At 40.9% G+C, this 14,468-nt stretch overlaps 1 protein-coding gene across 4 annotated transcripts in view; it reads left to right on the top strand.

Moving 5' to 3' along the window:
• The window catches only part of fam91a1 (family with sequence similarity 91 member A1), a 64,358-nt gene that overhangs the window by 17,075 nt on the left and 32,815 nt on the right, over positions 1-14,468 (top strand). For all 4 annotated transcript variants that reach the window (XM_079522350.1, XM_079522348.1, XM_079522347.1 and 1 more), the window contains exons 7-11: positions 1,483-1,573; positions 11,779-11,841; positions 11,976-12,082; positions 12,218-12,256; positions 13,620-13,732. In XM_079522350.1, coding sequence (XP_079378476.1) covers positions 1,483-1,573; positions 11,779-11,841; positions 11,976-12,082; positions 12,218-12,256; positions 13,620-13,732 — 413 coding nt within the window. The remainder of the gene's footprint in view (positions 1-1,482; positions 1,574-11,778; positions 11,842-11,975; positions 12,083-12,217; positions 12,257-13,619; positions 13,733-14,468) is intronic.

Below are 14,468 nucleotides of genomic sequence, written 5' to 3'. Positions count from 1 at the left end.
TTACCATCACATTTTCAATTATGATCGGATCATAATATTTTATTGTGGAAACTAATGTTGCAATATATGATAACAAACGCATTGCTTACAAAAGCAGCACAAAGGAGAGGCTAGAGAAAGCTTACAGCACATGACTCATGACTCATGAGTCATATGCCGGATTTCAACTCTGGGCATTGCAGTTATGTGATAGAGATCTATAATTTCTCATTTATTTTTAGCCTTTTTCACCGTTGTTCCGTAACTGACTTTGACTGCCACGCCAAATGAGTTGAGTACCAGTTTACATTAGAGGTCGTCTTTATTTAACCACTTAAAACACCAGCATCCATTTTCAGCTAAAGCTTTCCCCACTATAACAGATAAACGGAAATAGTGTAGAGCCCTGAGGGACCATAGGGTTTAAGTGGTTGAACTTCTGTTCAGAAATATCATATACAGTACAGCAATCTTCACATCTCAGTGTCACAAGAATAACATGGTTTTTAACACAACATGGTGTTTAACACATCTGATTGGATCTGAGACATTACAGAACCGACCCGCACATTTCAACCGACTCAAACTATTCCTTTATTTTTGTCTGGCAAGGAAGTCTGCTTATGATTCTCCGCCAGTAATATCTTTGTGCAGCGAACGCTGCATACAGAGGACGAGACGGAAAGAGAGTGAAAGTCATTGACGGATGACACACTTCAAAGGTCACATGAATATGTGTATGTTTGTCATTTTGTAGTTCGGAGGAGTTCTGAACGAAGTGTCATAGAAATTGCGAAGGACTGACATGCAGCAATACAGCAGTTTAATTAGTTCTGCCACGGTTGAATACATATGGCGGAGACGCCTTAAGGCTGTGAATAGTTTAACAGCATGCATATTACCGCGAAGTTCGTATCGCCTTTTACACGAGAACATGAATAAATCTCGCCGCCTCTCCTTACTTTTGTGCATTACTGATGTACAAATCAAAGTACAAATAAAACGACTGAAGGGCATATAGGCTGGCAAGATTTCGAATGTTTTTTTTTTCTTCTAATGTGTTTTGGCTTCACTAGATGGAGAGGAAAAGGGCATGGGGGTGGGGTGATGTGCGATATGAATTTGAGACAAATTCTCCCCCGGTGCATTGGGTCTGCGTGGCACTCTGCAGTTAATGATGATGATGCTTTTCGACCTACAGAATCTACCCAATGCATTTTTCTCTAGTAGTACATGCCCCTGCCTGTCCTCCTCTGTTCAAGGTGCTTGATATACAAAGTAAACATAGATGTGCACGCACGCACGCACGCACGCACGCACGCACGCACGCACACACACACTTTTGGATTATACTTGTGAGAAGAACATTTTACGACAGCATTGAAAACAGCCGGAAAATTGGAGATCACAATGCGGTGTCGCACTAACCATAACCCAAAGTATAAAATGGGGAAAACTCTAACCCCAACCCCTAAACCTAACCTCTACTGTATATGATTGCAGATCTGTTCCCCGTCAGAAAAGAAGACCATTGATAAGATGATAGATTCGGGTCCCCAGCTGGCTGGTTCAATGGAGTACAACGTAGTTCTCAGTGAGTGTTCCTCTTTCCTGTTTGTAACGAAAAACGTGTAGGGTTCAGTCTGTGCGTTGACACTGGTGCCTTTAACCCAAGTGCTTTAACAAAACACTCCTTCAAAGAACCAAGAAGTAAACCGACAGAAAAGGGTCTGTTTCCTTTTAGGGTTCACAATGTTGTGATGGGATTATTAATACTCATAAACAGAGACTTTAAGAAATAATCGAGGTAGAGAGTGGACTGAAACAATGTACACGTTTATTGCAAGGAGTGGTCTGTACCAGCCCAGGGAGGTGCACGGATGCAAGCCTCCAGAACTGTTCAAATGAGTCTCTCTTATACAAAATGAAGAAGCACAAATACATTGGAGGTGTGGTCAGTGGACAAGACTAAACATGGGTCTTGGGTAAGAATAGGTCATAGTGACAGACAATCAACAGGTGGAAGCCTTGCTCCAGGCAGTGTAGTATTTTCTGCCACTACATTCCACCATTTCAAATATGTAAATTAAATGTCTCATATTAATTTATACCAAGGAACATGAGATACTATACTGTCTGCAAATTTACTACAAAAAGATGACTTATATATGGACTATCTCCTAGAGTATGAAAGGTTTACATTTAAGTGTATTCAATGTCCACCCACATGATAATTTTCTTTTTATTACACACAACTTCTGATGGCTGGTAGGGGCGAAAACCCTTTTCCTTCTTATTGGGAAATTCCAACCTACGACCCTCGATTTGTCTTGAGCGATCACTCATAAGCCAGCATCAGGTGTAGTCTTTTTTCGTGGTTTTCTCCTCCACGCAAATGTTCTCCTCTCCTTATGTTTCTGTCACAAGTTGTGGCATGGCATTTTAGTCTTTTTTTTTTTTTTTTTCCCATGGTGGGCCCAGTATTTCGTCTTTATCCGGCTCCCATCGCTGTCACTGGGGGGTGACTGCGGGGATGGAATGCGTGTGGGCCTTGTAGGGACGTCTGGAGTCTCTGGACGGACATGATGATGTGGCTTGGCTCTCATTGGTGTCACTGGCCCATGTGACATATTTATATGTCTGTCAGGTTTTCTTAGAGGGAGAACAACTTGCAGGTAATTTTGTTCACTTGAATTATTTCCACCGTGGTTAAAAAGGTGGTTATACAAAATTCATTTCAATATTATTATTATTATTATTATTATTTTACATTAATTGTCTTCAGCTTCAGCTTGTTATGTAGACAGCTCTAGAATTGCACTTTATGTAGTCATAGCACTTTATAGTACACATGTATAATATATTATATAGTATAGTATGTATAGTTTACATAGATACTCCAATGTTACGTTCTTAGTTTACACATGATTCATGATAACTACTTTTTATACATGTGATGTATGCCATGCTTTTTGTTATTGCTTAATGTAAGTCGCTCTGGATTAAGAGCGTCTGCTAAATGCCTAAATTGTAATTCATATAACACTAGACTGACGTCACTGTATGTGTGTATATTTACCCATTCATACAAACCCAAATCCTTTCAGTGCTTTCTCTGGTTGTCTTCATTTGTTTGTTTGTTTTTTCCTTGTTTAAACACATCTCCTGATATGTTTCTCTTAATTTATTGGATTTCAGAGCTGGAAAAAAACAAAACAACACACTACCCCTATTCTAAAACATTTGTTCTATACTTTTCCCCCGATGATAATACATAATTAGGAATTTATTAAGATCTATCTTGATCACAGTTGATCACAATCTTTCACAGTCTGATTTATGGTTAACTCCCTCTCTTATGGTTATTAGCTACATTGACAGGTTACACATTATTGCATCTTGACACTGTATTTCATCAAACTAGTGCACTATCCTCCTTTCAATACAAATATTTCAATAATGTATGAGATCGTGTGGGAGTGAGTAGATTCTTACCTTGTCGGTGTAATGTCTATAGATACTCATTTTTCCCTTTGTCCTTCCTCCTGTAATTGCATTGTATCACAACACTCTTCCTAGACGAGTTATTCTAAGTTTTTAGTGAGTTAGTCAATATCGCCATATTAACCATGCCATGCACACTGGGAAAGGAAGATATTCATTAAATTGTCAACACATTTAGACCATCTCATTGATTCACCATCCAGTCCTGGAAAGTAGGAAAGAACAATTTTCATTAGAATGACTTCACCTAAAATATAGGCCTACTCGATAAACATCACATTCCACACATACCCGGGCCATTCATTCTCCACACTTGCCACTGCGTAGGTCTTCATTCTACTTCGCTCCATATCACACCAAATCTGTGTAGTGGCCTAACCCATAGGTCGCCACTTGACCCCCGGCTGGGCCCCACCTGTCTGCGCTTTTAACAAGTCATTGAAAGCGGGGTTGTCTAGTGGCACACCACAGTGCTTCTGAAAGCAGTTCTCCAGTCTATTTCTGTAGGTGTCACAGGTTTCATCAGGCCATTGCTTAGTGCTGTGAATTTTTTGCCAATCAGTGGGTACTGGAAATGCTGCTTTGATGCTGTCAAAAAGACCACCGTGATTCAGCAGCTGTCCAGTGACAATGTGATTTTGTGCTCCATTCACATCAAAATGTTCCCTGAGATGTAGCCATTTTAATCCAAAGACTTTGCGAAATACAGATTCGAGCATTCTTGCCGATGGCTCATACATCTCAATCAAGTCTAACACAGCTGCACACCAGCGCTCCATGTTGACTTTGTGGTCTGGAAGGTCCTTCATGATGTCTTTCAGTTCATCAGGTGTCCAGCGTCGCTGCACATGTACTGTTGAAGAATATGTGTCTATTTCTGAGTGCTGTGCCCATGGAAATAGCTTCCTTGGACAAAGTCTTTGTGACAACTGCTCCCCCCTGTCCTTGATTGTTTTTGAGGGGTTCAGGTTGTTCATGGTTGTTGCTGTTGTCTGCGGGCTGTTCCTTGGGTATATTTACAGAGCAAAGGTTGACGATGAGGTTAACGGTTCCATTCGGAACGTGTATGACGAGTACAATGGCGCCAACAGTGATGCCCCGAGCCGTGCCATCGACTATGTGCAGAGACAGCTTCAGTGCTACGGAATCCACAATTACTCGGATTGGATGAACACTCGCTGGTTTAATGAAACTAAAAACAACAGCGTCCCCATTAGCTGCTGCAAAAGTAATACAGAAGCCTGCACTGGATCTCTTGCTCATACTGAAGACCTCTACCCGGAGGGATGTGAAGTTCTAGTTGTGAAGAAACTAAAAGAGATCATGATGTATGTCATCTGGGCTGCACTAACATTTGCTGCAATTCAGATGCTGGGGATGCTGTGTGCATGTGTGGTACTCTGCAGGTAGAGCCGAGACCCCGCCTACGAACTACTCATCACTAGGGGAACCTACGCATAAAGTTTCCTTCTAACAATAATACGTTCACAGATGTGCACTTAAGAGTGACTTAAACCGGTTTTGACCGAGAACATGAAAACAAACTATTTTACATACACTAACATCTTACCTTTTTTTTTTTTTTCTTTTACCTTTTGTTTTTCAAAAAGCTATTGGCCAAATTATTTGAATGGTCAATGGGGAATGAGATTTTACATGTAATCTGCTGCTGTGACTACCTACGTTTTACCCTTTGTTTGAGGTAAGTTAGAATGTGGTCGCTGGACCTTATACTGTATAGAATATGTGGACTGGGTACTTTCCTCATATGTCAGTTTGCACTATGTGTGTGTGTATGGTTTTGCAGTATTTTATAAATATTTAAATATAGTGTAGTACTTGAGTGAAAAAACTTCCCCATGTGTAGTCTAGTCTCCCCTGTACCTGTATCTGAATTACTGCTATTACTACTGGTTTGAGTGGAACCAACTCTTCACAAGCATTAATTTACCCATCAGATCTTTCAGACAAATGTGGGCCCGCAATTCTACTCGGTACATCTACAATTTGTCATGCAATCTAAAATGCCGTAGAGGTTTTGTTTGTTTATTGTTTCAGCAGTTTATTGTTTCAGCAGCCTACTGAATGTAGTTTTAGAGGTTTGACAATATGTCGCCATAGACTCAAGAATAAATTATGTTCAACTTAAACTATACTTCATAAACTATACACTTCTTAAACTATACATGTCCCCCCTCTGAGCACTTCTGTCGGATATAGATAGAATTTATCCATAGAATTGCTCATAATTGCTAGAACCATCGCTTTACTTTAAATATTTTTAATATTACCTAAGCTATTTAACAGCATCAACATCCTATTAACACTAAGCTATTTTACCCTATTCGTCACTTCCTCCTGCCAGTCTATCTATAATTGAAACAACGTGCTAGGTATGTTTTGTGCACGCAGATCTGCTATTTTTAAAAATCCTTTTCTATCTTTCGGTACATTTTTTTTTTCTAACTTCAAATAAAATGATCTCACATCTATAAAGAAATAAACTAAGGATAAACACATCTAGGAATACATTTTGAAAAACACGCACTAACAATAAACTTTCTCCGGTAAGTAGGAAAGCCGACTTGGTTAAATGGTTTTTAACTGTTAAATCTTGTTCATTGAAAATAGCTGATCCACGGGTTCACTCAACTGATTTCTTAAAATAAAATGCTAGTATTTACATGACTCGTAACTTAAAATAGTATGTACATAATGTTCTCTTATTTAAAATAGTATTTACATGACTCTGCTGTATATGGTTTACACTATTTATTGATATATTTATTGATATATAAATAAACACCATGATCAACTAGACATTCAAATTGAACCTCATAGCTTATCATACAAATGTGTATGCGTCTTAATTAATTGACCAGTATGCTTGCTGCTTGATTGTTTGATGGAAAGTCCAGATAATAAAAATCCTTCCTTCTAAAGTCCTCCTCCGTCACATTATTGCATGGACAAGTCCCTGTCTGAAACAAGGATGCCGGCTGGAAGCGACAACTGTTTACTGAACTGTGGAGTATGCTGCACTTTGTAAAAATGGCAAAATATAACTCCTAACGTTGTTGAAGTGGGACACATATATCCCCCTGACTTATTTACAAAATCATTCCTGCATCCCAGGACTCATTTACTTTTAAAAATTACTCTTCTAAGAAATTAAAAAATGACTGGACATATCTAGAATCAATTAAACACATCTATAGTTAAATTAGAAGATAGTAAACACATCTAGTTAAATTCAGGAATAAATTTTAGGAAGATAGTAGAGCATTGAGAATCTATTTACATCACTGCTTGGAATCAAAAAGTGAAATGCCTGACCCCGTTCTCTAGCTGATTAAAGCAGATAGGAGTACAGGCCTATTAGTTAAATGTTGACAACAAAAATGAGTCAACAGGGCATTTGCCATGAGTGTGAATTATCCAACTATTAGGGGACCTTCTCTTGCCCCCCCCCCCCAAACACTGATGCCTGTCAATCACACTGCTACTCTGAAGTGAGGGGTGCAAATGGACACCTGGTTGGCGTAAGTGACATGTCATGCTGTGAAACTCTCCTTAAATTAGAAAAACTAAACTGAACGGAAACTGAACAATATGAGCCCCCACTGTTATTTTAACAGCTGTGATCGGGCTATTTCTGCGGACAAGTTTACATTTTGCGTGTCCCACACATTACTTATGTCACTGAAAATATCTTGCCTTAGGCGTTGGGGGGGCTGGTGAACTAGTCAAGCCCAATGATTTAGGTACCCCTTGATATGTGAGTCTTACTTACAATATGAGATACTCCGTAGTATACGGTATCTATCTGCCTGTGTTATATATATTTTTCAGTGCTCCTGGGCACGCATGGGAGGGAGACATGACGTCATGCCCTCCACCGTTGGTGACAACAACTTATTTCTTACTTTACTTGTTCATTAATATTACGTTTGAATCAAGACCAATTTACTACAAGATTTGTGAGTCCTAAAACTCCCTTAATTCAGTTGTCTGATAGACTATTGACTATAGGAAAGTTGTATGATCATATTGACAAGCCAAAAGAGTCTCTCATCAAGCTTGACGATTCCCCCCGCTTAAAGGACAGTGTCTTGTTACCCCCATCGTAAAACTGCTTAATTTAGGCATGTAGCAGGGGTCGCTGCTCTACACGTAAAATGTCTTGAGACACTGTAGCAAAGTTGAATCAGATTGACCCCAAAAAGCAGTACTCTCTACTCACCCACTCACTATGACATCACCAATGGCCCACCATCGCAATCGCACGTACCTCGCCACAGAGTGGACGTACAGTGTTCCATCACATGAAAGGAAAAAGACAGTCATTAGTTCATCCCTGGAATGTTCCCCTTCCTCACATATAGTCCTCCATTGTTCATGCCTCTGTCCAAGTGCCTGCATGTCCATGTTCCCAAAATGTAATTCGGGAAATAGTCAATTCCCGCCTGTGTTGGGCCCCAAACCAACACACGCATACTGTTCAGACATCGAAGTGCGGAAACAGTCTGACTGTACATGTGACTTGCCGTGCGATGCGATAGGCGATCCATCTGATGGTCCCATAGTAATCAGGTTCCGTAAAACACAGCACTACTGATTTCTATGTCTGGTGAATCAACTTTACCAATAATACCCTTTACATATCTAATTGCACGTCACTCACACTAACGTATGAGTTCTGTGTCTCACTTTTTAGGTTCACACAATACTATTACTCAAATGCTCCTACGCGGTAATGCAAGTTCTCTCATGAGGGAATTGCGCTTGTCCATATGATCAACTCAACACAACTCCAAACCATGTCTTCCCTAATGGATGACCTGTCCGTATATACGCATGTAGTTGAATACTGTAATTACTGGTCACTGTGTAGATTATGGTTATTACAAATCATACATTAACCACTCCAGCCCTATATACATTTTTTCCATGTTGCAAATAACTAATGTACAAGAACAACACATTGTGAGCTCGTAGATCTGCTTATTTTACAGTTATTTTATAATTAAAAATGAGACATTCTGCTAAATTGTTTTAGTTTCTTAAATACAGCCACAGCTAACACTAATTTACTATTAAGCCTACATTTGAATTCTGGACATTTACTTGCTACAGAGTATTCCTATATCGTGTATGTATAAGTAACATTACACTCACCAGACTTCCCAGCTCGACCCGTCCCAAGTGTGTCCACTCAGAGCAGCTGCTGTCAATGGTAGGGGAGAAGGGGCTACTTTCTGAACTGCCTGTCCTGGAAAATGTCCCTTACTTGAATCTGATCTTAAGTTCCCTGAGGACCTCTCTAATCTTTCCACAAAAAATACCATACCGATATATTCTGTATAGCGACAAAAACGAAAGGTTCCTAGGAAAAACAAAAACAGGGGTTCCTGTCTTGACTGGGAAAAAAAATGTGATGACAGTTACAAATATTGCCTATTGTAAGGAGTTACTTACTACCTATACATTTCATGCTTTGAGTATAATTTTGCCTATCTATTTAGTCCAAATATAGAGAGTGACAAAGCCCAATTACACTCAACTTGCCGTGACTCTGGGAAATTGTTATATTGTGCCAACAAGACAGCACTTACTGGGTAGACCTGCTATTTTGAGTCTGCCGCTGACAACTGCTAACTGCTGTCCTACTAACCATGGGTGGTGACACTTAACTAAAATACCAGGACTACATTCTTCATACTTACTTGTTCACAACGCCACATTTATACTAGGAAATCACCATTTGACTTTTTACAAAAATAGTATTTTCCGTTCATCCACACGTACGACACACTTCCATTCCATACTCAACATTCCACATTCCACATTCCACATTCATACCTGCTGCTCGAGTCTTACGCGTTATACAAGTTGCTGTTTCACCATTCTCTTTTAATCTTCCCTGTGGGCTGTTTGGTCCCAACAGGAGAGAAAAGAAAGAAAATAACGGTGGACGCTGTCTGTATGATTTCCTATGCTATTCCCTATCCTACTGATATAGGCTATAGTTTCTCTATATAAATGTCTATGAAAGACTGTTACCACTCGGCAACGATGAAATACGATGAGGAGGGACTGTCACCAGCTCCTTTAAATACTATATAAATGTCTATGAAAGACTGTTACCACTCGGCAACGATGAAATACGATGAGGAGGGACTGTCACCAGCTCCTTTTAAATACGATGAATACGATGAGGAGGGACTTTAACCAGCTCCTTTTAAATACGATGAACACGATGAGGAGGGACTTTAACCAGCTCCTTTTAAATACGATGAACACGATGAGGAGGGACTTTAACCAGCTCCTTTTAAATACGATGAACTAGTACTTTGTACGGCTGCATCTCTAACAACACAGCCTCAAAATACAAAATGTTGTACATTGAGTCAAAACACTCTTACCCCAAAGTTCGTTTAGGTGTTGTCCCTGTCGGACCAGCATCTCAGATCCATATGCACAGCGCTATCATCTGAAAAAGAGAATGCTGACGGACAGTAGAAACACGCTGCTCACTGCGCCATAATTGTGATGGGATTATTAATACTCATAAACAGAGACTTTAAGAAATAATCGAGGTAGAGAGTGGACTGAAACAATGTACACGTTTATTGCAAGGAGTGGTCTGTACCAGCCCAGGGAGGTGCACGGATGCAAGCCTCCAGAACTGTTCAAATGAGTCTCTCTTATACAAAATGAAGAAGCACAAATACATTGGAGGTGTGGTCAGTGGACAAGACTAAACATGGGTCTTGGGTAAGAATAGGTCATAGTGACAGACAATCAACAGGTGGAAGCCTTGCTCCAGGCAGTGTAGTATTTTCTGCCACTACAATGTCAGTTTATTTGAAAGAGGACCCTGCTCTTTCTGGTCAACGTCCTCTTTCTGTTCACAGTTCACACTATAGTTATTTTTTGGGGTTGGCACAGCAGGTGATCTATGTGTACACCAAACCTAGACATTGTGAACCTGGAGTGAACCTGGAGTGTTCACAATGAACAGGTTAAAGGGACACTTCACCCTTTTTGCAAAACAAATATGTTAATGATGTTTAGAACACTTTCCTGGGGGTCTTTATGTGTGTAATATGTGGTTTTAGATATTTTAGATTTTAGCAGTGAGCCCAGTGTCTCTGATGTCATGGACACTGGGCTCACTTACTTCCTGGACTACAATTCCCATAATGCTTTGGTGCACTGCTCCTCATTGTGGATAGGGGAGACAACATGTAGTCCAGGAAAGTAAATGAGCCCAGTGTCCATGACATCAGAGACACTGGGCTCACTGCTAAAATCTAAAATATCTAAAACCACATATTACACAGCCACACATACAAAACCCCAGGAAAGTGTTCTAAATCTTCTAAACGTCATTAACATATATTTTTTTGCAAAAAGGGTGAAGTGTCCCTTTAAGCTAGTCACAACACAGACTAGAAGCACTCCCTGAAGTGGTCTGAGGCTGAGCACAGTTCGCTTCAGAGAGGTTGGATGTTTTCATTATAACTAAGCAAAAAATAGCGGAGTCATGGTCTGTGTTAGCCCTGAAACATGACTGCCATGATAATCATCATGACAGTCATGACGCAACTTCAGCCTGTTTTACGCGATCGCTACATTTACAGTCCAAACGTGTATATAAATATTCCGTTTTCAAATATAATGTACTCACAATTTGTCCCACGGGTGTTACACATTTGCTGGTACAGCGATTAGCATTGCTGCATCCCGCGTTGTTTAATAAAAAGCATTTTTATCCGAGCTGTTTTTTTGCCATTGGCTTTCATGTTTATATACACGTTTGGACTGTAAATGTAGCGATCACGTAAAACAGGCTGCAGTTGCGTCATGACTGTCATGATGATTATCATGGAAGTCATGTTTCAGGGCTAGGTCTGTGTCCACTTCAGAGGCTGAAAGGGTACACATATGAAAAATAAAGGCAATGCTGGCCAACAGGGACATAGAGCATTGATTGTAGTGATATGAGATCTTTTCATTTGCTGTGTAAATATCTGGACCCTCAAAATGAATCGTCAAACAGACCAGACTCTGCCTTATTCAGTCAGTGAGGTTGATTGTACTTTTTCTCTGATCTTATCAGTTTGCTCAGTGCATTATGGCATTCTGTAGCAATAATATTAACACACATTTTCAGTCTAGTGGGACTGTAGTTCAAGTCAAGTACTGTTGTTCAAGTCAAGCCCATGATGGTTTGCAAATCAGTCGTCTTAAGCAGTTTTTTTGGTTTATCATGGTCCTTTCATCTTCCAGGCTTATACAACCGTGGATACATCTACTTAGATGTGCCCATATCTGATGACAGCTGCATCTCAGGTGAGAGTGCTTGTGTACACACACATTTTTGTGCATAAGATTAAGTGTGAGCTTGTACTGTACATTGGCCTTTTTGTTGAATAGCTGTAGTATAACAAAGGCCTTAAGTGTATTATTTCATCATCCACCCACAGTGCCCCCACTGGAGGGATTCGTTATGAACCGGGTGCAGGGGGATTATTTCGAAACGCTCCTCTACAAGATCTTTGTGTCCATCGATGAGCAGACCAACGTATCGGAGGTATGCTTCAGAAACGTTCATGTCAACAACATGGTGTGACTGTGACTGAACGTCACCGTTTACTTGTGTCTGACTGCGTGTCTTCATAGAACATTTTTGCAGCTGTTGACCATCTCTCCTCTTTCTGTCTCTCAGCTGGCCAACGTCCTGGAGATTGACTTGGGTTTGGTGAAGGTGTGTGTCCACCCAGAACATTAATGTACTGTATGCGTGGCCCAATAACCTCCAGCTCCAGTACATACTAGCATCATGCGGGAGTGTACTCGTACATCATTCGAACTGTTTCACGCTACAGAATCAGGAGACGGGCCCATTGGCCGACATGGCTCGGGAGCCGTTGCTTACCAAGACTACACGGGCGAATGGGCGGCTGTGGCTCAGGAGGTAGAGAAGGTCGTCCAATGATCCATGGGTCGGCGGTTCGAATCCCGGCTCCTCCTGTCCACATGTCGAAGTGTCCTTGGGCACTGAACCCTACATTGCCTCCAATGAGTCGGTCGGTGTGAGCTTGCCACCATTGGTGTGTGAATGTGGGAAGTGAGGACGCTGGCGTCGACTGTTCGCCGCTTCACCTCCCAATGTATGAATGAATGAACCATTGTAAGTGCTTTGAGTAGGCACGTAGTGCATAGAAAAGCGCCATAAAAATGCAATTCATTATTATTATTATTACACGGAACGATACACTTTAGAGGGGAATTTTGCCTTTAAGTCCGACCTAGTTTGATCCCCAGCTCCTATTTAGACACATAGCCAGGCTTGGCCTTCGTCTGTGAAAATTCGTTTGAATTCCCTCATCCGCTGTTGAAAGCCAGCACTGTGCGCTGACTCATGGAGAGAGAGAGAGAACACCCAGACCACTCGAGACTGATTGAGATGTCTGAGAATCTCTTCTCTGTGCAGAACTTTCCCTCGCAGCTGTGAACCGAATCAAACTTTCTCGATTATAGTGGGCTGACCTTGGTTGGGTTCCACCTCGTCGCTTTTTCGAAACTTTCTTTTTTTTTTACACAGAAGAGGCTGTTTTAAGCATCGAACTTGAGCCTGCGTTTACAAGAGTACCAAAGGGCAGAAAGCAATCAGGTCCGCTACGCTTCTTCAGACCACCCCCTCCCCCCCTTCCCCAACAAAGATTGGATGAAAGGGGCAAGTTAATGCATGAATAAATTAGCCAAACGAAAAGATTAATGACAAAGTAGCCGGTCAGACAAAAAAAATATCTGTTATCAATCATGTTCTCTATAGCTGCTGTGGCACTTTCAAGAAAGTATTAGTCTTATTTATCTGCTTCATTAATCCTGTTCTGTGGAACCACTCAAGTACATACTTATCACATTGCTTGCTTCTCATCAAGGAGCCCCAAATTGAAATTTTTAATTTAGCTGTTTGTAACTCAGAGAGTGACAGAGTGTGCACATGGATCATGTGTTTCCATGTGCACAGTCTTTGAGTTAAATCAACACTGAGCATTTTACTGTGCAGGGGCAAAAGCCAAAGTGGATGTGGATGACTGTGTTTCCCTGCTCTGTCCAATCAGAATGCAGTGTCTATGTACTGTCGTCTGGGCTTTGCCGTGAAGAAGGGCCAGGTGTTTAGCTCTGACCAGCTCCATCCCACCTGGAAGAGCGCCCCCTCTCTCAACAAACTCAGGTACGTGAACCTTCTAGCCATACTCTAAAATCATTGTGTCCATATCAGTCCACCCATCCATCCATCCATCCACCCATCCATCCATCCATCCATCCATCCATCCATCCATCCATCCATCCCCAGACTGCAGTGTTGACTCTCACCATTCTTTTTTTATAATGTTTTTGAAAAGTCAGATCACCAATGCACATAAGAAGCCATATACAGGCACAACTAGGACAGAAGAAAGAAAGAGAAGGGAAGAAAAAAAAACTCACACCGTTAATTTTGTTCAAATGCTTCCGTCATACAGTTTATGCAACGGAAGCACTGAAAATGATCCGGGACTAAGGCGGATGCTCTTATATTGGATTAACAGACCGTACTCTATAAAGATGTACTGGTTATATTGTATTAACATACTACCATGATGACTCAAATGACTCTTTACTGCTGGTCTCAGACAGGAACAAACTGCAGGTTGAAAATGCCCTCAGCTCTGAACTCGGTAGAATCCGCCAGGGAAAAATCCATTCTCTTTGGATCAAATAGTAATATCAACAAGGCCGACAGCTTCTCAGTTAAAGTGGGTGACAGTATTATCACAAGAAAATATTAAATTACCTACCTAGTACTGTAGGTTCCATCCTGGAGGCAAATCTTTCCTGTGATAAAATGGCCACCAATGTAATCAAAAAAAGTCAACCAAAGAACAATATTCCTGTACATGATCTCCTCACTGGTCAACAAAAACACC

The sequence above is a fragment of the Electrona antarctica genome (genome assembly GCF_951216825.1).
Source record: "Electrona antarctica genome assembly, chromosome: 15".
Taxonomy (NCBI): Eukaryota; Metazoa; Chordata; class Actinopteri; order Myctophiformes; family Myctophidae; genus Electrona; species Electrona antarctica.
Note: the sequence above shows the minus strand (reverse complement) of the source record. Positions and strands in the feature narration are given on the sequence as shown.